Consider the following 25,214-nt stretch of genomic DNA (forward strand, 5'->3'; position numbering starts at 1 on the left):
CCGTAGCCGGGTGCAGTGAGTGCCTTGGGGCTGGGTGGCCTGTCCTCTGGACGGGCTCAGCCCCGGCGACTCACTAGGGTGCCTGCCCAGACCAATGTCTCCCCCTAATTCCTATCATCCTTCCGGCTCTGCAATGGTCTTGTCGACCGAAAGGGCCTAACCCAACAAAACAAAACAAAACAAAACAAAACAAAACAAACAAATGCTGCATACATGAAAGTCGTCATTTACCCAGCCCGTCGATCAGGCTCAGTACCATTTCCCGTTCATCCATGCGTGCACTTAGTGGATCTCTAGTCATACTCCTGCCGTTACTAGGGGCGATGACGTCCATTGGACCGACTAACCGGCGGTGACGGTTCCGTTGACGGACGCCGCCATCCGTCAGCGGTGACGGCAGACGGCCGGGATTGGCCTGTCAATGGTGACAGATGACCCGTCATCACCGGCAGGTGGCGCGTGTCAGGCCGTCAACAGCACGCGCCTGTAGCCGGGCCGAGCGACACGCCAATCGGCCGGCCACATGGCAGACGGTGAGTCAGCTCTGCCGTCACCGCCCAGAGGAGCTAGATGAGAAAATTGACTGATGGGCAATGGGTTGACGTTCAGTTAATGGAAAATGGTGGTTTATGGTAGAAAACAGTTCGCTTGTCACATAACTAAGCAGAAACTCGTCAGGAGAACCATGCTGGTTTTTTATTGCGCGATGGGTCTGTGGATCATCCTCTACATATATCGCAGCCCTAACATCAAAACATACTGGATTTCCTCAACATCAGCTTCTATTAACGGACGATTGAGCAGCGACCTTTCAGAGTTGAATGAGAACTTTCGCCATCATTGGTGACAAATGGATGTAGAATAGGCGTACATACCGCCAAACGTCAACACAGTGTGGATGACGACCGGAATGACAATACTAGCACGCGTTTGAATGTTTTATAAATAACTGTATACGAAAATAAAGATCCAAAACAACAAATATTCAGTATTTGGCACTGTTCCGCAATGAAGTAGCCGAAGGACGGTACTCGCCTTTGGCCACTGGTGAATGGCCAGCACATGACATGTCCAACACGGTCATTAAGGCAGTCCGATCCCATCGCCGGTTCCCGACGTACCGGAAATAACGCATCGCAGCAGTGATTGGCATTATCGGAGCACAGGCGCGTTCCATGCACTATATTTGTGTCGAAAGGTCGTACAAAAAGTCAGAGAGATAAAAAGGTCATGACGCTTGGAAAACACACTCATGAAAAAAATGCAAGCTACAACGCTCCAGCGTCTTAGCACTGAGCGATACGTCCTGAGCGATGAACTTCGTTGTTACTGAGAACTCGTGCCAAGTGGTAGTTGAAGCACGCAGTAGCTACACGTTCACATGACGCTAGATGCACACATCGACAGTCAATCCCGTCGGCTGCTGTACGACACATTAAAGAAGAGCGACACAGCTGAGGTAACAACGAGCGACGGCATCACTTCAGCTCCTAGGAATGCAAACTTTGAGAGATCAGCCGAGATCTAAGTAAAAACTATCTATCGCTACAGCACAATCGTTTCAAAATCCTGAGCTTGATCGCGTTTGGCAAGACTACGATACCGGAAATATCAAAGATCACAGTGAATGAGAGAAAACTAAGCACGCAAAAACTACGAGACGGTAGCGTCACGACGCCAGCGAAAATTATCCTAAAGCCGTACCGGGTCAGTCGGTACCGGTCAGCCGCCATGGCAGCCAGACCGCCTCAGACCCACGGCTTGGGTCATCGACTCCAGCAGGGATTTCCAGGTCCTCTGCTTAAGTCACCTGACTGGCCACCAGACTGACCTAGTCCCGCGGTCCGTGTCATACACACTGGAGCCGGGCGTAGAACCTCAGCACGGCCGGGTGGGCGCGCACGCAGGCCGCTGTAAAGTCGAGCACGCGCAGCGAGCGCAGGTTCCTGGCGCGCGAGAGAGCCACGTAGGCCTGGCCGGGCTCGAAGGAACGCGACAGGGCCATCTCCACACAGTCGAGCGTCATACCCTGTCGGGAGGCGGATACGGTCATGCGTCACACACATGGAACATTTCAAACACACACGAAAACAATAACAAGTATACATGTCGGACTATACGTGTAACTAACACCGACAATTTTGACAAGGCTGGTTTTGGAGTAAATAAAAAATGGGGAATATTTGTTTCTGGTCCCTAAAAAGCTGTTTCTGGCACCTAATTGCTGATCAGCCCCAAAATGCTTATTCGACCCTAATATCTGAATCTGGCACCTAATTGCTTCCACACAGCCTAAAGTTGCCAGATCGTCTAGTTGAACTCCGTATTTGCTGTTTGCTGATTCAGCACCAAAACCAAAACATCCAGCACCTATTTTATTCCACGTTTGCCTACCTAATTCGCGTAATCTTCCTGATTTTATGTATCCTAACAAACATGAACTTTGCATTCGGTGATGTCAAGTGCCATTTTCGCCAGTGGAGATAATGATTAATGCCATTTCTAGCCAAAAGAGAATCACTAGCCAGCTATGGTGCAGCATAGCAAGACGCTCCTATACCAGCCCGCTATGTAGAGATTATTGCACCCTCAGCCATTTTAACGTGAAAAGTTTGAATCCGTCACTTCCAGTCAGGCTCTCAGATCATAAACTGGAGTAAAGCAAAATGTCAACTCTGAACAGACATGCCACGCAACCGGCCCTCTTTTCAATATTATTAGCTTTCTGGCTTTCTGCAATCATCGGGCCTGTTCCAGCGCCTCCAGTAGAAATTCTTGACTGGAGGCTCTACCAGAGGTTTCACTGGAGGCGCTGGAACGCAATCTGGAGGTTTCTGGAGATTGGCATCACAGATACCAAAAGAATGACGATTGATCTCTCTTGAAATGCAAAATTTATTTTCAATTTTATTAAGAAAGATTAGCAAAATTATAGCAATGTAATTTTTTTACATTCAAGTTGTAAAATAATCAGGCAAAAGTTCTTTGATTACATTCGTGATTGTCACATGTGCGCCATAATTGTAGACCAGAGCCTCCAGAGAAATTTGGACCTCCCAACTCTCTGGAGGCTACTGGAGGTTTCTGGAGCTTTGGCGAGAGCTTTCTGGAGCTTTCTGGAGGCGCTGGAACGCTCTCTGGAGGATTCTAGAGCTTTCTGGAGCTTTCTGGAGGTTTCTGGCGGCGCTGGAACAGGCCCAAAGTCTGACTCCATCTCGATCAAACGCAGCGTCCGGTTTCTACAGGGGCGTTTGACTGACCGGCCACACAACAACCAAAAACAAAATCAAAGCTTCATGCACACATAAGTAAGAAACGGATGAAAAAGGCACAACCACGGCACAACTCTGCGCGGCAAACAACGGACAATGTCCCACGCAAGATCCCGCGTTTCTTCAGCGGCCTTGAACGGAATGAAAACATTACATTTCTTTTTTGGAGCTATTTGATGACGTCAAAAAAATACAATACCCGTTTTAATGGTCAAAATCGAGACAATTACTCACAAAAATGTTTCCCTTTAAGCATTACAAATAAATACTTTTAAATATTTAAATGACATTGTTTTTTTTCAAACAAATCAATATTATTTGCTTACTTAAACGTCATATACAATGCTGAGATCACTACGGGGCTGTCTTAGAGTGTAGCTGCACTGGCAACCTTTAGGCTAGACTCAAGGGGTCATTATACCAGAACAACATGATTCTACCAGCCAGTAGTTCATTTTTCTACTAGATTGGTGCTACGCTCAGCATTTAGGTGCCAGATTTAGAAAAAAGAGTAAGGCGTACCGATGAATAGGTGCCAGAAACAGCTAATTAAGGCCATTTTCCATGATTGGTGCTGGTATCCACCAAATAGGTGCTGAGGACCAATTTTGGGGCGAGTCAGCTTTTAGGTGCCAGAAATAGCTTTTCTGGGACGCAATTAAATGGGTCCATAAAAAATTATGTAAAAATGTTTACCAGATGTCTACTTCACACAATTATTCCAAATATAACCACTATAAATTTACAGAAGAGACAGTGGTCACGTTATCACAGACTATAACTTATCCGAAGACAGTGCACTCTGCGAGTAAAATATGTTCCCTGGACGGTCGTTCGGCGGCAGGCGAAGGACGTCTGTTTGCTGATGCTTCCGACATGTCCTCTCGGAACAGTGGGGGTCCCCGAGCCAAGAACCACTGCCCGGAGAGACACCGGCCAGTTACATCTATCTACATCTCTCCCTTCCCAATAGCAGGCAGAGATGGGGTACATCTTCCAGCTCCTCAGGGAGGGGGAAAGGAAGGGAGGGTTGGCCAGCTGTTTCCCAAACTATTCCACTTCATCACTCATTCGGCTACGCCACCACCCACCGACCGCAACTGGCCCACTCCATCAAACCCTAACTCCCAGACAACCTCCCCCTCCCCACCACCACCGCGCCCTTCACGGCATCACGGGTGACCGACTCCTCCTCGTTTCCACCCCTCTTAAAATCAACGGCTTTCACCTCGAACGGCGCCGAGCGCCATAAATCGCCAGTTGGTCCGAGAGGAGCGTCTGGGCGGCCTGCAAAGTTGCGCGGCGCGCCGAAGCCTGACTGGGCGCCGCCGTCCGTGACACGCACACAATACGGCGGTGGAAAACAGTCGGCCGCCGCGGCGCACCGCCCGCAAAAAGCCCCCGTCCGCTGACACAGGACCCGCCCCGGGCCCGTCGAATCCGGCCAACTCCGTTAGCGGATAAAACAAAGGGCAGGATGGCGGCGGTCGAACGCTGCGACGGAGCGGCGACCCGCCGGACATTGTACAGCCCTGAGGCATGAAAGCATGGTTCATGCGACGTGTTCGAATAACGCCCAATCGTTTTCAAACCAGCCCCTTCTCCTGGCAGCCAGCGTTATTGGAGCAGCCATCAATTTTCGTATTGCCCGGACGCATTGGTCTGATGGTGACATAAAACACTTCCCGGATACGATGCACAGGAATGGATGTGACCAGCCAACCAGCTACGAAGAGTTGTCGCTAAATGTTATTGCAACGATAAGCGAAGCGTATTAAGGCAACCTTTTGATAAGATAATTATGTCGCAAAGTAAGCATCGCGCCAACGGCGGCCCCAAAATGTCATCAAAACCCTTACGTTCAAAATAACCACTTCATTTACTCATGTAGTGTAGGTCAGCTACGCCTACTCGTACTCCACAATAGGTGCTTGAAAGTTCAGTGAACAGTCTAGCCCATCCACCCACAAAGATAACTCATGAGAAGGTCATGAATACCCAGCCCAGCGCAGTGCGGCAGCGCTATCAGCTCCCTACCTGCGACTTGTGGACGGAGAAGGCCCAGGCGAGTCGCAGCGGCAGCTGCCGGCGACACAGGGTACCCGCTCCGCCGGACGAGCGGGCCGTCCACCTCTCTGGGGTGAGCACGCGCCGCACGCCGCACGCAAACTGCACCTCGGGTAGCTCTGTAAGACACAGAGAACGAGCGATGGTTAGCGTAGGGTGCAATAACCAAACGGAACATAAAACGCACAAAGGCTAGAGACACAGGCACACACACAGAGGTAAGAAAAAAACCACGCACACGCACTGAGTGTACATTGGTCAGACGAGAGAAACACGTAGACGTCACATACACTGGTCAGACTAGAAATAAAAACCCACTGACCAGACTAAAAACAAACACGCACGCTCACGCACGTACACACACCGGTCAGCGGGTGACTCTCCAGTCGCCTGCAATGATGTCACGTGGAGAAAACAGGTCATCGAAGGGAGGCCGTGGGTCGTCACGGGAGTGCTGGTGGCCGCAGTGTAAACGCACGTGCCCAGAATCACAGCAACACGTGGGCGGGATGTATTTCCCGCAGAGCCATTTGGCACCTCGCCGCAGGCCAAACTACCGACAGTCGAGAGCTGAATAAAAATTACTCACTTGAAGGAACACGTCAGCGCAGGAAGCAGACCGAGCTAATTTTGATTCGAAAGCAAATCTAATGGGATTATTTTAGCTTTGATCAGTAGTAGATGCGTAGCAATGACTATACTTTCGTTTTTATCACCGTTTCCATTCCTGATTCGTTTTACATCTCAGCCATTGCTGAGTCCGTTACCAAGAATTGTATAAGGGTTCAGAACCGTCTCCTCGTCTGCTCCGATCGAGGGGAACGCATCCCGGTGTGATGCAGCCAGAGACGTTCTGTACCAGCACACCGGTCGGTTGGTCATCCCAGCCCGGCCGGCCAAAGCCGATACGGCGCTGGTTTGCGGGGCCATCAGGGCAATAGCCGGCGCCGCCCGACGAGCACACAAATAATGGCCACAGGGCCAAACACGCCACGCGTCGGCGCTGGCGTCACACCGGCTGACTGTCTGAGTATGGCTGCGCTGGTGGAATGTGACGTCAGCTAACGGGAAGGGCCGCACATAGCTTGGAAGTGGGATAGTCCGATCTGTGATTGGTGCGTTCTCTCCTAAGGGTGGTAGTGACACAAAGTCGTACCGACTGAACCCTCTGAACCCGGGGAACAAGCAGCCCCTTTCGTGACCCGGTCAACCATTGCATGCTGTCTGAAGCCCGAAAGGGCACCGTATGTGATTGGCCATTGCAAGCTGCTCAGACAGTGAGCAGCGGCTATTTAGAAATTGCTTCAATAAGCTCAATTAAAGACCAGAGGCCATAGTAACGTCTCCGCGAAATGTTGTGGCGGGGTTTACAGTAGACGGCTTTCACAGGCACTGCGGTCGGGTAAAATTACCGTGAAAAGCTCAGGGCTGATTTGATTAAATACCTTCAACAGCATCATCAATAGGGTGGCACTTAATTTCGACTTTTTTAATTTCGACCGGGACGGGTGGCCATTATGTTCTACCTCACGAAAAAATAATCTGTATGAAATTTTATCAAAAAATATTTATATTTAGAGGTAGCTCAATGGGGTCATACTTGGTACACATTGACAAAACGTATATTGTGAACGGGGTTTCAGGTGTGTATCGCGCCCTTCCAAGCATTGTCATATTTGAGCTGTAACACGTTTAAATGAATGATTGACGCCTTCCTATTTGTTTCATAACCACAGTGTTTCTCGCCGCAAACGCGCTGTGACGCAATGCGTGATTCAACTAATGGCCGTTCAGCGTAGTTTAGCTTATTTTGTTCGGTGACGGTAGCCCGCTGCCAGGCGTGTAACTTCAGCTCCTCTCTCGTATTACGATGGTTGGGACGGGTCACGAGACTGCTAGCACTTACCGGGGATACATGAGCGAATAAATGCGTATCAGGAATGGTTTTTTCTTCGCTGAGTACCTATAGTGATCCGTTTGTAATACGCATTTACTCTGCTCATGTATTCCCGGTTACTGATGCGCAGGGGGACACTGCCAGTGTACGGCCACAGGGCAGGTCTCCGTTTCTTCGTGATGTCAGGGAGGAGACGTGCACGTGAAAAAGATAAGATGTGTTTTGCTAAGCCATTTCAGAACATTTTTCGCTAGCCAGGCTCAAATTGACAGGCCGCAACAAACGCTGTTCTAGAATCCCTCGATGAGTGAGAGTTGAAGGATTGAGTGAAAGCGCTCAGTTTTGACACAACTGAATCGAACACCAGCCTCAATGCAGGCGCCTGCACGATCATCGAGAAGCGGCTCGAGCAGGACTTGCTCCACCTGACTTGCCACGACATTTACGAGTTTGTTCTACATATAAAGACACTTTCAGCCTGCCTCGGCCCGTCCAGCGGCCCGAACGTTGTTTTGTTTAAGCGCTTCCATAAAAAGTGGGCGTCTAGATGGAACGAAGCCATAAACCTTCAAAAACTGTGACATGTCCCACCTCCACAACCCGCGTGATGCTCTTGCACAGTTCGGTCGTATATCCTTGACCGCCAGCACTCACGCGACAACGGTGAGATGCTGGAGCTGGTCATCACTGTCCTTGGTGGTGCACCTCTACTATAGCTTCAGTCTCTAGCAAGTCCACGGAACCGGAAGACTTCGTCATATCACAACTGGCTTCACAAGCTTCTTCAGCATCCTCGGTATGGACACCGACTTCCTCTTGAAGGATTCGATTCTGTGGGAGGTCAAGCCATTCTACAACGCCGTCATGCGCTACATGAGGTCTCTTCACGCCTCAACGACTTCGCGGAACGAGGCATTTTGTTGATGGCCAGGAAATCGATCTGACCCCCACGAAGGACAAAGACTAACAGCAGCTCCTCTTGTAGGTCGTCGAGGAGCAAAGACGCAAGCATTCTGACATACGCAAGGCGATCGTAACTTCTAAATAGGCAAGACTAGCCGACGAATGATGTGCACAAGTGTTGGCTGATTACGAATGATACCGCTTTCTCTTTTCATGGAGTTATGCAGTAAGTTATGCATACCTTCAAAAGAATTATGTACCTCATATGTACCTATAAATCAGAGCTTTAGGTGCTGAAACGTTTCGATAAAGTCTTGGCAACGTCCAATGTCATTGTGAACATCAGAAATACACGTGGAAATTAAAATTTCGGCAAAGTTGTGTTTTTCACGAAAATGTGAACTTTGACCTGGTTGAGCTACCTCTAAATAAACATATTTTCCAAAAATATTTTACACACAACGTTTCCTCGGGTGGTAGAACAGATTGGCTGCCCGTCCCGTTGAAAATTCTCAAAACGAAATTTTAGCCCCGTTTTAGTGCCACCCTAATCATCAAGGAAAACTAGAAAAGTCCCTCATCGTCCCCTAGTGAACCAAAAGGTATATTTGACACATGAAAAGACATAAAGACATTAAAATCAACGTACCAGGTAACCTCAAAGGGTTCTGCGACACCTGAGCGAACGTCATTTCAGCGAACGACATTTGAGCGAAACATTTTCAGCGATTATCAATTTAAGCGATTGACTTTTTCAGCGATTGTCAAGTCGGCGAATTCAATCACAGCGATTATCAACTTTAGCGAGGACCAGAATCAGCGAAACCAGATTGAGCGAATATATGGTGGTCATTGGGATACCAATTGAGCGATGCAGTTACAGCGAATGACCGAACGCGACGAAAGTCAATCATTTGCTACTTTTCGGAAATTATTGCACCTCTTTACGCCAGGGACGTAGCCAAGGGGGGGGGGGGGCGGAGGGGGCGCCCGCCCCTCCCTTGGGGTTTTCAGGAGGCCCCCCCGAAAGGATTCAGGCCAACGTGGGCCGAAGGCCCACGTTGGCCTGAATCCTTTCGGCCTGAATCACGTTGGCCAAAATCACGTCGGAGGCGAACGAAATTCACCCGGGAATCTCAAAAATGACGTCAGAACAATCAGGGCCCTCTGACCAGCCTGACAAGTGACAGCTAGGGCCCTTCTCATCTCCTGTGAATAACCACTAGTGTCTGTGTCTGACCGCTAAGGCCCCTCTGACTCCTCAGTAGAGAGGAGGCCCTCTATGGGTAGGAGGCCCTGTGTAGAGAGGAGGCCCCCTTAGAGAGGAGACCCCCTGTAAAGAGGAGGCCCTCTGCAAAAAGGAGGCCCTCTGTAAAAAAGAGGCCCTCTGTAAAAAAGAGCCCCTCTGTAAAAAAGAGGCACTCTGTAAAAAGGAGGCCCTCTGTAGAGAGGAGGCCCTCTGTAGAGAGGAGATCGTCTGAAGAGAGGAGGCCCTCTGTAGAGGAGGACTCCCTCAGTAGAAAGGAGGTCCTCTGTAGGTAGGAGGCCCTCAGTAGAGTGAAGGCCCTCTGAAGAGAGGAGGCCCTTTGCAGAGATAAGGTCCTCGGTATAGAGGAGGTCCTGTGTAGAGACGAGACTCTAAAGAGAGGAGGCCCTACATAGATAGGAAGTCCTCTGTAGAGAGGAGGTCCCTGTAGAGACTAGAGAGGATGCCCTCTGTAGAGAGGATGTCCTCTGTAGAGAGGATGTCCTCTGTAGAGAGGATGTCCTCTGTAGAGAGGATGCCCTCTGTAAAGGAGGCCCTCTGGAGAGAAAGACACCCTCAGCAGAGAGGAGGCCCTCTGTAGATAAGAGGCAATCTGTAGAGAGGAAGCCCTCTGTGGCTGTGTTGGTATTTTTACGATGGATGCAATTACCCAAACCATTTATCAGACCGTGGTGATATTCCCATAGCCACGCTTCGCACAACTCATAATAATTTATTTGACCGGGAAATTAATATATACCTATCCATCGATTGTTTGTTTCATCTACGGCGTAAATGAAGCAAACCACCTGGACCTAGGAAAATTTACTAACGAAACCAGTTTTACTTACAGCGAGTAAACGTGGCATCATTCACACATTAAAAAATTGATAACCGTATAGTTTCAATCTTGCAGACGTCAGTCAGGTCAGAATCGTGACAAGCCTATTGGAAAATATAATGAACTGTGTCCTGCTTCGAGAAAACGAGTCAAAACCACCCAATTCTTTCTTAATTACGTCAGATTATCTGATCTGTAAGCACTAAGCACCCAGGTGGCATTTACTGACAGGGGCACCGGGAAGGATCATCTGAGGTGAGGTGAGGTCATCAACAGTTTTTAGCCAATAAATCACGACATGATGGGGCTAAATAATTGTTAGTGTACCAAACCGTTCGCCTGGCCATGACGCGCCGATTGGTACCCAGCGTGACCTTCCTAGGTCAGATTTTGAAGTTGACCTATCTATGTAGGACGTTATAAACCATGTTATTTGTTATGACCTCTGGCGACCTCAACCCTCGCATGTGTAGGGGGGGGGGTCGGATGGACCCCCCCATGGTTTTTCGCAAATAACTCGCGTAAAAAGCGGCCGATCGCGACGAAACTTTCAGTACCCTCCCATTGATCAATTTTTCACCTACCCTGAAAATTTCATGACCCTGACCCAAATGACCTTTGACCTGTGACCTCTTTTCCGAGACCATGTTTGGCCGGAATCGCGATTCTGCGTATGTCGGCTCGCATTAGCCGCGCGTTTGCAAGCTTTTCGAGGTTTCAAACGTTCAAACATGTGATTTGATGTTGCTTCCATGCATTAGGGTGGGTGTCAAGGTCACCTGAAGGTCAGGTCAGGCCATTGACCTTTGGTGACCTCAGGTGACCTCGGTTCACTTTTTCGAGCTGTACATGTTTCTAGGCTAGTTTTTGGAGCTGAATTCGAATTTAGCAACCATTTGAACATTTACGAAGTAGTTTTGGTGCCTTCGTATTGTTCGTAACATGTTACGAAGCTGTCAGAGGCGGTTGACACGTACTACGAATACCCGTCACGACGCCTACTGGTTGACCTGACCTGACCTGACCCGACCTGGTCTAAATGCTTAAAGACATCATCTGTGATCAAAACTAACACGATATTCGTGATCAGCACCCCGAAAACCTTAGCAGCCACACTTTACGACTTTCTAACAGGTCCCGATTTTCCCGACTCTGGGTCATTGACCTGACCTGGAAGGTCAACCAATGACCTAGGACCTTAAATTGGGTATTATCGGCTTCCTCTCGTCACGGGCAACACGCTCGTTTTTTCCGCGAAGCTCTAGCTCGATCAGGGCCAAACGGCAAGGGGGGGGGGTCCAACCGACCCCCCCCCCCTACACATTAGAAGCTGGCAAACGCCGCACACATGCGAGGGTCAATATTGAACTGACCCAAAAAAGTTGTTTACAAAAGTTGTAAGTCGTTCAACGAACTATCAAACGCCGTTGCCGTTTGTCGCTACGATTCGTGCTTTTCGAGTTCTGACGGGGGCCAAAAAGGCCCCCGCCCGATTCAGAGTCTTTCAGAGCCCGCCCGGAATACGGTTAAGCGCTTGAACGATATATGATAATTGACACCAAGTGTTACTCTGACCGTCATCCAGTATCCACCCATTCCTCGCAGATCCTCCCCCTCCTGCTGCGGTCTGGCCGCCGCCGCCCGAGTTTTTTTTGTTTTTTTTTGCCAGTTACCATGCCACTCGGAGACTTGTGATATGCGTATGTTTCTTACCGCAACAGTGCAGCGGTAAGAATAAAGAAACATACCAGTGCGCTGGCCATATGAAAGCTGAACAAAAGTCTGCATTATGTTGTATATGTAATTATGTAGGCATGAGACCCTCTGTAGAAAGGAGGCCCCTTTAGGGAGGAGGCCCTCTGTAGAAAGGAGGCCCCCGGGATTCCTCCGCCCCTCCCTTGGCCAAATCCTAGCTACGTGCCTGCTTTACGCATCATTTGAATTTTGAAGACACATATGTACATACATCGGACGACCAACAAGGGGTGCATGGGAGGGGAAGGAGGCGGGCAAAATTTGAATTGAAAATGTGGAACGTGAGAGATAGGGCGACGGAAGGAATGCCAAGGACCAATAACAAACTAGAGAGATGGCACAGGGGAATCCAGTCTATGTTTCAGGGACCTCACCCAAATATCTGGAAATTCGTACGGTGCTTGGGGCAAGAACAAATTTTACAACATGGGGAACTGATCCAAATTCAAGCGGGGCAATTTCGCGAAAAAAGCACAAGCAATATTGATCTCTGAACAAACGTTTGGTCACCATTATTGACAAAGAGCAGGGTGGGGTAGGGGGGTGAAATTGAATCGTTGGAATTTTTGACAAATGTAGCATTAAATTTGGAGCTCAATGTCTGATCTTTGAACGCACGACATCCGCCATCCAGTTCCGGATAATCATGGGAAATTCCGGAAACATTCGTACGCATACGCTCGCAAAAGAAAAAAATCAAAATCACCGTTACAGGACGATGAAATGTTTCGCTGAACTGACAGTCGCTCAAATTGTAGTCGACGAAATAGATGTCGCTGAAACATAGCTTTCGCTAAAATTGATAATCGCTATATTTGATAATCGATGAACTTGATAATCGCTGAATTGCCATTCGCTGAAAATGGTTCGCTCAAATGACGTTCGCTCAAATGACACTCGCTAAAGTCGCTCGCACCGACCTCAAAGATGCAAAATCGAAGCTGGTGGAGGGATAAGGGTGCCCGCCACAGGACACCATCACACACCAGCCCACATGGGGCTCGCTGCGGGCGCCGCCATTGGCGACATTTGTTGGCTCCATCTCACGGTCAAAAGCGGGGCTTACTAGATTCTAGAGTGATCCTACATGCTAGGGTAAATATAATCAGACAAAGTCCACCATATTGCTCTTGGTTTGCTAACTTTTATTTCTCGATCATCCTAAACATGCATAAATAACAAATGACTCGAGACAGGCCGATTCGCCATATATTTCGTCTTCTGCCGATGCATACAAATGGATCCATATAACCTACCTGCTACCATCAATAAATATGAATTGCCGATATCCTTTTTCTATCGAAATCTATGCAGGTGAATTAATACTACCGGATGAATGAGTATGTACACAGATAGCATCCATGCACCCCTGAGACTTTGTCCCGCGTTGCCCCATGGACAGAGCAGTGCCTTATGAACTCGTCTAGCCCCCAGTCGTTCAGCCAGTGAGTCTATCCCATTGACTCCCCGGGGATCGGCACGGACCGCGGTCACGCCTTGACGGCCAATCACAGCTTATGGCAGCCGGCGGCGCCGAAATGTCCACTGTAAACCGGACATTATCTGCAGAAATCACTCCGCGGCCGCCGCCGGACCGTCTCAGAGGGGCGGATAAACCCGCCAACGAGCCTAGTTATCCGCGCCAGATGCGCGCCGCAGGGAGCACCGACATCATTTGACTGCCGCCGGAACAAAGAGAGACGTAACCGGAGCGCATCTAGGCGCTCGGCGGCGGGTCGGCAGGCGTCGGGCGGTATGGTCACCACTGCACCGGCGCGGCGGACGGCATACGGCAACTTCGGAACGGCACGGTACGGCGAGGGCCGCACGCCAACAATGGCCACCACGTCCGCTGCAGCGGGCGGAATCAAAACAAGTCGTATATCCGGGCAGCGACGCGCCGCGCGCTGCGAGACTGGCGGTCCACGGGGGAGTTAACTCGGCTGCGTGCTGCCCGCCGTCATCACGCCACGAAAACGCCGGCAGTAATCAGCCGCGAGACAAACCTAGACGACCAGTGAATTCTGACGGACTAAATCAGGGCCCATTCATCGGCTCCCGTAACGGGACGCAAACAGAATTGAGATAAATAATAACAACCTAGTGCTACTGCGACAAATTCATTACATGAATATTGCAATCTCACGACAACGCGTACCATAACAATTGAAACCATTAGGGGATAAACAAGCTAAATGCAGTTTCCTATATGCAGGCCAAATATATCTAGCATTCACAAACGAAACTCATTCACATCTTTAAAATATTTGGTGAATCACATTGCAATTGTGAATGGGGTTCTCACACATTTAGACTCTTTCGGGCACTAGTATGACACGCGAAACAAACGCTTGACCATTCCATTCACATTCCACAGTTTCATAGGAAACAACCATGTCATATCATATCATATATGATATCTACCAACGCGCCTAAATAAACGATGCCTTATAAATCAAATTATTATAAAAAAAATGAATGGTTGAGTGATCCAACCTTTTCTGAGAAACTTCCTTCATAACCATTCGACTTTGGAAGTTGAGCACATTACTAGCCCCCTATGAATTCCGCAAGCATCGCCAAGGAAAATAAAATCTGCATCACAATGGCGAGTGCGGCTCCCAGCAAATGTCAAGGGGCCTCATCAGCTTTCCATCAATGTTGGTGCGACACCAGATATCGTCAAACTAAATCAACTGATTTTCTTCGCAGAACACTAACGCCTGCTGGTTAGCATAACGATGATAGCGGCTTCCAAGACTGTGAGCCAAACCGCCGAGCTAAACATATCAGACGAATTCCAGGAAAATAATTGAACATATTTCCACAGTTGGAGGCAGTTCAAGCAGATGCCATACAGAATACCAGATCGTTGTCCACAGTTGGAAATAGAGGACCGAACTGCGTACATCACAAAGACAGTACTATGAAATGACATAAATGGGAGTACGCTGTCCTCAACTTTTCAGTACCATTACATGATGAGTAAAAACAGCTTGGGCACGTGGCAGATCTGGTTCTCGGTGAATGCTGAGGTTAGGATGTGTGATTACTTTAAAGGGACCCTCCCACCTTAACATTAGTTTTGAGTTGAGATAGCCAAGTTTGCGGCCAGGCTCAGAAACCACCATTTATCCTGGTCGCAACCCCCGCAGCTTTATGGTGTTCAAGAAATTTCTTCCCTTTACTTGCAGGGTGGGACCAGCGTGGTCCCTATCTCTTAACCATTACGGGAATCTGATGACGTCATCAGGCTTTCGAACGTCCGTTAAATGTTTGACTAAAACGTTTTGTAGCACGCGGTGGTATAGGCTGCTTTGCGCGCAACAAATGCCGCACTTTCAAATAAAGTCGCTAGGAACAGCGGATATCCCAAAAAGTAAACAAAAGTAAAAGTCTAATATCTTGAAAACCGGTGAATATTTTTCAATGAAATTTGGTAGATATTCGTTTTTGCTCTTTCTGAACCGAGCGACATCACTTTCATGCCAATTCATTAACTTTTTTGAAGGTGGGAGGGTCCCTTTAACATCATCTTTTAGCATAAAGGCCGGGCTCCACTACGCGTTTTTTTACGCGCGTTTTATCCGAGACATCGGTTTTTGCGTGAAATCGGTTTTGCAATTTGTCGGTTTTTGCGTGATATCGTTTTTTGCTTGTCATCCTGAAGCACGTGACATTATTGTTGTCATTAAACCCAGGCTCCACTACGCGGAAAATCACACTTTGTTTATTTTGAGCCTATAAAGAAGGTGTTTTGCAAGTAGGAACATTTAATAAAAAGTAAGCCAAACTTTTATAAAATAGTGTCTTACACATGTTGCTAGCCTTGCACCTATGATAAACTTGCTTAAATACATAACTTGTTTCATAGCTAGCCACTGGTGGCTGAAGAGGGCAAGGGATTTTTTATTCTTAACCCTATTCCTGGCGGGGGGGGCCTCAGGAGCCCCCCCCCCCCTGAGGTTTTTTGGTTATATCTCCCAAACGCGTTGAGCTAGGAAGCTCAAATTTTCTGACTTTTCCTAAAAGGCTTCTACGCAACATGTCTGAAAATTTTGAGTTGATCTGACCTCAGGTCAGGTCACCAGAGGCGGTTTGGTGACGCTACCTCAGAAAAGTTTGCAATCACGCCAGAGCTAGAGTTTTTGACCGATCAATTTCTTCTCTTCAGGGTTTAGTTAGGGTACCAGTATGTGCAATTTGTATATCTCGGAATTTTGATATCGGTGACCTAAGGTCAGGTCAATTTCGCGACCTCCCCATTATAAGTCAATGGGGGAAAAATCAACTCCCTGTTTTTACCACTAAAACGGGTCGGAATGGCCCCATATACCATACATGACTTCATATACGATCAACCTTCACTACCTTGAGGTCTGTTTTGCTGTTGGGCAGCTGTGAGGTCATGTGACGTCATCAAAGGTCACCAAAGGTTTTTGGCCAATAACTCCGTACAGGAACAAGATACAGACGCGTGAATGGTCTCATTGTGTTCAGCTCGTCAAGACGCATCGAATGATATACATGATGACCTCGAGGTCACGTGACCTGAGGTCAACCTTTGACCTTGACCTTTCGAGGTCAACATATATATCATTCGATGCGGATTGACGAGAGGATCACGATGATGCCCTTAGTTTGTTCCTATCTTGACTAATTCGAAAGTTATTCGAGAAAAACTCTCTCCATATCTAGCGCCGCCATTTTGACTTTTTCGACCCCTGTGACGTCATCTTTGACCTGACCTGAAAATGACCTTAGTAAAAATTGTAGATCTTGGCCGTGCGTATCCGATGCCGTTTACCGCTTGTCGCTATCTTGCTTCGTTCTCGAGATCTCAGGGGGGGGGGCCGAATCGGCCCCCCGCCAGTTTCTTGTCCCGGCGGAGCCCGCCAGGAATAGGGTTAACATTCCGCCTACCATGCAACAGACTGGAAAACATCCATACACTAGCTGGACGCCCGTGAGACCCTCATGCGCCGAAACTCGACACAAGCAATTTTGAGCTGAAATTTCTGCATCACTTACCATGAAAGTTGGGCGTCTATTTGTGCCGAAATAATCCACTTTTACATAAAGCGCGTGTGCACTGTGCACATCATTCTACCGACCACTCATCTATCACCACTCCGCCAATTTCTATTTGAATTAAAACCATTTTCCCCTGCATTGACACTGCTTTAAGCGCAAAATGAAATATGTAGGGTTGCTATGTTACCTTCACTCATCCTCTTCACACTAAAGTAAAAAACTTCTACAAAAATTTCCTAGCTTCAACACAAGAATTAAAAACATATTTAACAACGTCAAAAACAAACACAAAAGTACATTCACATTGTTTGCCGCAGCGCACAAGTCATGTCTCCCGGCCGAGATCACGCAAAAAACGATGAAAAGTTCAAATAATTGAACTTTTTATAGGTACGAGATTTCCGAGTTTGCGTGACATCGTCATGCGTTTTACCGAGATTTCCTTAAAATCGGTACGGACTTTGCAAGTTGTCGTGTTTTGCGTGACATCGTTCCCAGTGTAGCTTGCCCAATGTTGAGCAATGATGCGAACTTTTTTTTCGGGAACGATTTCACGCAAAAACCGATGTCTCGGATAAAACGCACGGAAAAAAACGCGTAGTGGAGCCCGGCCTTAAGTCGTCACGCTTTCAAACAGTTTTTCGTGGTCTGGCATTTTAGGTTTTGGTTCGCCGTTGATAAGGCAGCAGCCGATACGTAAGGAAACCTCACTCGAGCAACGACAGATACTGCAATCGAAGTGAAATAATAGCACCATTCTGGCGATAGAGTGCTGACAGACCATAAGACGAGACAATCTAGCCAGACAAACATGACCTTTTCAGTCCGAGAGTGAGCACCATGTAAAGAAGTCGATAAGATACCGCAAAACTGATGTGAACAACATGTCTGCATCGTAAACACAAATCAGTTCCGTTTCGGAGATAGATCAATGAGCGACAATGCAGCAATGCCAGTATACGATCAAGCACAGGCTCTTGCACACATTTATTTACTAACGTGACTGTGAGTACGCTAACCGAACGTCTTTATGAGTTCAATATCGGGTGGAAAGACCCTATGTACAGAACATAAACGTAATCTGAAGCAAGCGCATATATTTCCGAAGCCTGCACGGGCTACTGAATTTAAGTTCGTCATTGATTGTTAGCTGAAAGACAGTTTCGTGATAGTTTTTAGGTGATAGTTTCCGTGAAGCGAGTAATACGCAGATATTCTCAGAAGCGCGACTGCAATTATTAGAAACTTACCGGACAGCCTTTGATCCTATACCTAAGAATGCGAAACGGTCAAAAAGCCGGCGCCCCATATTTGACGCGCTGCAGTCCAGTGTCGGTTACCCAGGACGAAAACAAGGTGGACTTGTACCAAACAACTTCCAGCCACCTCCGCGCGCCACGAAACTTTTAATAGGGCGGCTCACTTCGATTGGCATTGTTTCAAAGGACGTGGGATTGGGAACAGCGACAAAACTAGCCAGGCCGGCTGATACTTGGTTTTAACAGAAACCGGAGAACCCAATAAACTAGAATATTGTGAGGGAAGGAGCGCCACCATACAAGGTTTAGTGAGCAACTACGCTTTAATCAGATTCCAGTCCTGAGCCAATCGTGGAGAAAATGCCACTCTTTGACGTTAATTGAAGTCATAGAACGCCTCAGCAAATAGTTTTTGATGCTCATGGTGAACTACTTTGAAGGAACGCTGGTCGAACGATCTTAGACAGTGTAGGCATTGTTTATTATACACACTGTTTCAATTTTTGTTGATCTTTATATCGGGCCCTGGCGACCCTATCCCGAACTATGATAGCCCTTCGACAGACACTGATGGACGTTATAAATCAAGCGTTACAAGTCAAAGGTCTTATCACTCACTAGCCACAGACCGCTACTCTCTCAATATCACCCCCACAGTCCGCGTCCCAGCGCCACCCCCCCGCCGCCTGGTCAGCCCACTCACCTGTCTGTCCCCCGAACGGCGTGCCGGCGCTGAAGCCGACCACCACCCCGCGCGCGCCGTTCACTAGGCCAGCGCGCACGTCCAGGTTTTTGGCGAGCATCACCTGCGCGCCGGGTCGCAGCCGCAGCCGGCCGGCCACCGGAGTCAGCGTGTCCAGCACGGTGGCGGACGCGCCGACAGAGTCCTCCGCCAGGTACTGACGCTCCAGACCTGGTTATGGAGGGAGAACGGGAGAGGGGTGAATTCTCCTGTACTGGCTACCAAGGGAAGGGGAGGAGATGGATGAGTTTTATATGCCCCGCGATTGAATATGAGAAATGTCAGTGGGTACATACGTTGAGAGATGTTATAGCTAACCTCGTGAAAATGAGACTCAGTAGCTGCGGGCTGGTCAAATGAAAACTATGTAAAGGCCAGAAATGAGATATCGTAGTCTGGGCGGTAGGCAGCGGCAGTAAACGCTAGCTAGAGCCGCTCATTTGAGGCAAAGGGTCCGCGGGTAGATTCGAGTCTCTCGATATGGTAATAAGATGATGAGTTTGTAATCGGGTCTCCGGACGAAAGCTCGGTTATACTACTAAAACTTCCCGGTTACGACCGTTGAGTGGCGATCCGGCAGCGCGCCACCGACCTGTGAGGGCGGCCAGCTTGTGTTGGTTGATTTGGTCCACGTCAGCCCGGTGAGTGCAGAGCCGGGTGGCGGCGATACCGGCCGGCAGCTCCATCGAGTTGGTGGCCGTGGCGGCCAGGCGGCGGGCGTCCTCCTCAGTGCACCTAGCGGGGTACGAACAGACGTCAGTGGATATCTAAGGGAGACGATGAAACAGTGAACATACACAGATTTTCTGACGAATAGTTACAGTCGGGCTAAGACTGGACATCACAGAATGTCGGTCTTCTCACTATAGGTCGCGTCATCGACAGAGATCGTTTCATCGACATCCATAAGCGGCAGAGGTCAACATTGATTAGGTAGCAGACCGATATCCTCAGCTTCTATACGGGATGCACTACAAGACGTAACCGAATAACGCGCCCGAAACGCATATTACTTTAACCAGCGAGTACCGGGAACCAGACATGCAGGTAGATTCCCACCCCTCAGTCATGACCCATGGGTCCACGTCCTACTCAGGGGTACGGATAAGTCCTCAGTACCATTATGAATTGATGGACTTCTACGACAGAGGACAAAGGCACTCACCTGCCGACACGGACGTTCTGCAGGATGCGGATGAACTCGGGGTCGTCCTGCCGGTGTATCTGCCGCAGCTCCATCGTCACATCTATACAGCGGGTCCAGGCATCCGACTCGAAACAGAACCGGCCACCGCCGCCGCCTGACGAGGAGCCGCTCGAGCCTGCGGGATGAGGAAGACATTCATTGCCGATGTGGGGGTAGATGGAGAGATAATCTCCAATCCGCCAGCTCATGTCAAGTTTATATGACAAATTTAGTCAACTTCCAGATTAGTAGCTAAATATGTAAGCGAGCGGTAGGCAGACACAACACAACAAGTTACAAAGTAAGCAAGATACAAAAAAGAACAGTAGTCCGGCCCTATGTTCCTTGATCCTTCTTTGACAAATAAAACTGGATGTCCTCAGCCGTGCCTCAGCGGTCACTCCTCGCCATCAGCGCCACTAGTCGGACGGTCCCCACTTCCCACTGAGCGGCAGTCGGCGCCACATACCGGGTTTGTCCGTCCCACGCCGTTCGCCCTGTGATAGACAGCGCCACGTACCGGGTTTGTCGCTCCTGGCGACGACCGGCGGCAGCTGGAGGAAGTCGCCGCACAACACCAGGTGGATGCCGCCGAACGGAGCCGTGCTGCCGCGCACCATCCGCGCCACGTACTCCAGTTTCTGCCGACGGAGCAGGGTGGGAACACGAAGTCAGACGGCGTACATAATCAGACGACGGAAAGCTCAAAGACGGAATACGGTGCGAACGCACTCCGTGATATGGTGAGACGGTATGGTTTAAGAAAGTTGAGATTGAGACGGCACGCCGGAAAAAGCCCGACAGTATGAACAGGCAGCAAATCGTCAAGCAGTGCTTCGGTAAAATTACGTAATATTACCTAACAGTGGTACTAGTCTGCTAACTGTGGCACTAGTCAGTTAACTAGCTTAGGTAATATTAGCACACTGTGCAGTCAGGTGAATTCTCTGCTAAAGAGAAATAGCTCAAGGAAACATCTAGCTCGACTGTCATGCTGTCGGTACGCGTTTCCCACCTGGAAGAAGTCGGCGTCGACCATGGAGATCTCGTCTATGACAAGGTGTTTGCAGCGCTTCCAGTGCTGTAGCACGCCCGGCCTGGAGGCCAGCTCGACACACTGCTCCAGGGAGGCGGTGCCGCGGCCCAGACCGGCGAACGAGTGCAGCGTGACGCCCTGCACCTGACAGGCGGCGGCGCCCGTGCTGGCCGTCACCCAGGTGCTCTCCGGCGGCAGGGCAGAGATGATCCGCTGCAGCAGGAACGATTTGCCCGTACCGGCGCCGCCTGGGGACGCAGCATGAGTTAGACGGATGCAGATCACCCTACATCCAGTGAAAGGTGGCAGTGACAATATTCGAAATGATTAAGTGTTCAAGAGAATTCGTTCGTACTCCGTAGATGTCAGCAATGAGTTAGGACTCGTTACTAACCTGTGAAAAACACGTTCCTGTTGCTGGTGGCCACCTCGAGTACGGCGCGCTGCTCCTTGGTGATGGGCAGCGGGTTCAGGAACTGACTCATGGTCAGGACCTTCGCCGGCCTCTTCGCCTGAGGACAGACACACATAGTTAACCGATATCTAACATGTAACTTACATAGAAATCAATTCTCCGACATCTAATAATGTTGCCAGAAGACTTAGACTTAGACTTATTTCGTCGACTCCATCCATCTAGTAGATGCAGGATCATTTCTGATCGTCTTCCAATTATGTTGGCTGTCTGGATGATAAAAATTCTGCCAGAAGGCAGAAACGTTGATCCTTTAAAGCCTACCCCCATAAATCCCTCGCGTTCACCTTCTTCACCCGTACCTGGTTCTCGGCGCCGGAGGCGGCGGCCGGCCGTTTCCCGGCCCGCGGCGCCGCCGGTACGTTGGTGTCCCGTGCCGTGAGTGGCGCCGGCCCCGCCTGCTGTGGCTGCTGGCCGCCCGCCTGCTGTCCCTGCAGCTTTCCCAGCTGGTCGGCGGTGAGCGGACTGACCTCGTCCAGCCTGCGGTCGGCCGGCGCCCGCAGAAGACGGTCCCGGACGCAGGTCGGCCGGCCCGCCGCTGTCTGCAGCGCCAGTTTGGCTGACAGCACGCGGAGGAAGGTGAGCAGCTGCGCGGGCGGCGCGTTCGAGACGAGCAGCCGCAGCTGCTGGCCGCGCACCACCAGCGTGGCCTTGCCCTCGCGCAGGAAGCGCCGGTGCAGCGTCACCTCTTTGAGCACCACCTTGATCTGGTGCTGGCGCGCCGTCTGCAGCAGCAGCACCAGCTCGCGCTGCTCGCTGCGGCACAGCGACAGCGAGGCGGTCGGGTGACGCGCAGAGCGCAGCACGCTCCCTTTGCCGTCCAGCTGGTCGATCGTCACAGAGGCCGAGATCACCGGGCACGAGAGCGAGCTCTTCGGAGACTCGCCTGTCGCCGCCGACATGGCGACCCGCAACACTGTGGGGGTGAGGCGTGGGGTTCCTGTGAGGATGTGTCGCACAAGCTTCAGCTTGCTAGGAAAATGACTGAACCTTTCCAGTTTCCTTCAACCATTTCCTGAAATCTCTCCAATGTCCCCTGCCTAGGCAGGAAAAGTCTTAACTGTTTAACTTGTAGTGACATAACCTGTCTTTCTTCCTTTTTAAAATGTCACACCATCATCTATTATGAAGGATGATGAAACAAATTGAATAACACATACCGTACACTGTATAGGTATAGGTACTGTATAGGTACACTGATGTGAATTGATTGTGATGCATGTACTATATGCATTGAGGGATGGCACCAACTACTATTGGTTGGTGAAAGTTATCACTTAGGTAATTGTTTTGTGTATTAATTATATTTAGACAAAGTTTCATCATGGAAAAACCTGCATTTGTTCTACCTTTTAGATTAGGTACTGAATTCAATCACAGGTAGGACAGCTAAGTCTGAAGGCTGCTGTTGTTGAGAACATTAGGTTTGGGCAGGTAAAAAAAGGCTTGGGCAGCTCAAAGTGAAAAAATGTGATGCAACCTAGCATTTGTGATGTGGCTAATTAGCTTTCAAATCCTACTACATGCTAAAAGACATCAATTGGAATGGTTTTCAAATATTACACCACGATATAACCAGACACACCTAAAAAAAACATACAAAATATGCCACAAAATATACAAAAATATGAATACATGATACTGCACGGTGCTCTCAACAAGGACAGGAGCTCGAGCATACTAAGGCAATGGGAACATTACTTTACCGCATTGAAGCTACCAGGCATAATACAAATGATGACAACAAATGGAGTACAGGGTAAGAGCTGGTATAAAGTTTGCAAACAAGCCATCAACGCGTATACTAAAGCAATGATTATAGAAGAAGCTAGCAAGAGACAAACTATACAGTGGATCGCCGATATTGCACAAAATATGGAAGAATACGAGCCAGCGGATCAATTCTGGCCGAAAAACAGACTAAGTGTTATTGGCAGACAAGCGACAGGCACGAGGATACGACTTCTAACGGAGCAGTCGCTTCTTGCCACAGGAGTCTTAAGAAGGCACGCTGAGCGAAATGAGATCTGTCCATTATGCATGAAAGCAACAGAAACTCTTGAACACTTTCTTTATGAGTGTGTGGAACTGCGGCAAGAACGTGAGGAAGGACAGAGGAGGAGGAATGCGAGGTTAAATAGGACTCTACCTGCGAAGCTGACTGTCCGCAATGCTGACTCAGAAGAGGCCTTGTTGATCAATTACCTATACAAGACAAGGATACAAAAGGAACTGCAGTCTGCATGTCGACAGCAGTTGAAACGAGCAGGACAAGAAAAGAATCCTGTCCTCATCCTCCCAGTCTCTCCTTGCCTGGTGCCACCACTAGCGTCTTGCACAGTACCTAACGTAAAGGCTGAGATAAGGGACAGCAGAGGGTCATCAGGGAGGACAACCTGATGGTGCACCCGATGGGTGGAACCGACGACTGAGAAGCCACAGATTTACTCATTCCCGCTGATCGGTCATATGACCGATGAGCGGGAATTTTGAGCCGGAATCCCTCTTCTTTTTTCGCAAATGCAATTCTAATGATTGTGATTGTTTGATGGATGATATGAATGAATTGGGAATATTTTTTAAATAAAAACTTTCTCAATTCAATAGAGTAAAGTAGTGAAAGTCACGGTGAACATAAACAAAGTTAAAGTTGGGTTTTTCATAAGCTCGTAAGAACTCATAGAATGTAAAATTGAATTGAAATTCATTGCTGATCAAATAAAAAACAAGCAGGTCCTTTACTAAAATATGAGCGAAAAAACCAGTTAATGTCTGGATAGCAGCTTAAAACCTTGTTTTTAGACTTAAGAGATGTGACAACCTAAAACATTTGGGTAAATTGCATCTCAACCTCTACATAAATGGCGCGGATGGGCAATCCCGGTATCTTTTGACCACAATTTTTGCAAAATACGATGGGAGCAAAAGGAACTTGACTAGTTTAAACGCATTTTCGACATTCAGACGAACCATTTAACCACAAATACGAACCTCAGAAAAAATATAAAAGAAAGAAACCAGCTATGAAAACATGGAAAACCGCAGCAGACATCCGAGACTTTTAAATGTAAACTACTGCCATATCGACTCGATAGGGTAAAAGTGCTGCCACATGAAGGCATTACTCTGCATTTCTTTTTGCCGTAGTAAAGTAATCTTGCTTTTTGCCACCAATGCTCTTGACGTGGGCCGACCCGGCCGACCAAAACCAAAATCGGCAGAACTGTTTGGAATACGGAGTGAAATATGGGGCGGTGAGCCTACTAGAGGGGGATGGGGAGGGGATGTTAGGTTCCTTGTGGAATCTTTTTACACCTATGACGAATCTTGCGTGAATTCAAGGTGGGGTGTGCCAGTTATCTGCCACTTTACCAGGACGATGGGATGAAACGGCGATCAGTGGTGCCATGATTCTAGACCCAGTACGATACACTCAAGGTCGTGGCCAATCTGAGTCACGCCATTGAAGAACAGAGTGGAAAACAGAGCTACCAGTATTGA

General features: G+C 48.8%; 1 protein-coding gene across 2 annotated transcripts; it reads right to left on the minus strand.

Moving 5' to 3' along the window:
* Positions 1-764: 764 nt before the first annotated feature.
* Positions 765-24,938, minus strand: LOC122381441 (ATP-dependent DNA helicase PIF1-like). Of its 2 annotated transcripts, none has more exons than XM_043365598.1 (10): positions 24,705-24,938; positions 22,016-22,629; positions 21,633-21,750; positions 21,218-21,486; positions 20,723-20,843; positions 20,182-20,338; positions 19,609-19,751; positions 18,978-19,187; positions 5,310-5,458; positions 765-2,029 (listed from the first exon to the last, which is right to left on the minus strand). In XM_043365598.1, exons 2-10 carry the CDS (start codon positions 22,613-22,615, stop codon positions 1,850-1,852), a joined length of 1,947 nt encoding a protein of 648 aa, XP_043221533.1. In that variant the 5' UTR covers positions 22,616-22,629; positions 24,705-24,938; the 3' UTR covers positions 765-1,849. The 2 variants fall into 2 exon arrangements, with proteins under 2 accessions (XP_043221533.1, XP_043221534.1); XM_043365599.1 differs by lacking the exon at positions 24,705-24,938 and adding an exon at positions 24,535-24,568.
* Positions 24,939-25,214: the final 276 nt, after the last annotated feature.

Source organism: Amphibalanus amphitrite, unplaced genomic scaffold (genome assembly GCF_019059575.1).
Source record: "Amphibalanus amphitrite isolate SeventyFive unplaced genomic scaffold, NRLGWU_Aamphi_draft 000120F_arrow, whole genome shotgun sequence".
NCBI classification, from domain to species: Eukaryota; Metazoa; Arthropoda; class Thecostraca; order Balanomorpha; family Balanidae; genus Amphibalanus; species Amphibalanus amphitrite.

Coding starts and splice junctions, on each gene's coding strand:
- LOC122381441 (XM_043365598.1), bottom strand. CDS start 22,615: ATGTCGGCGGCGACAGGCGAGTCTCCGAAGAGCTCGCTCTCGTGCCCG. Junction 21,487..21,632: donor CAGGAACGTGTTTTTCACAG/GTTAGTAACGAG, acceptor CTGCGTCCCCAG/GCGGCGCCGGTACGGGCAAA. Junction 20,339..20,722: donor CGCCAGGAGCGACAAACCCG/GTACGTGGCGCT, acceptor CTCATCCCGCAG/GCTCGAGCGGCTCCTCGTCA.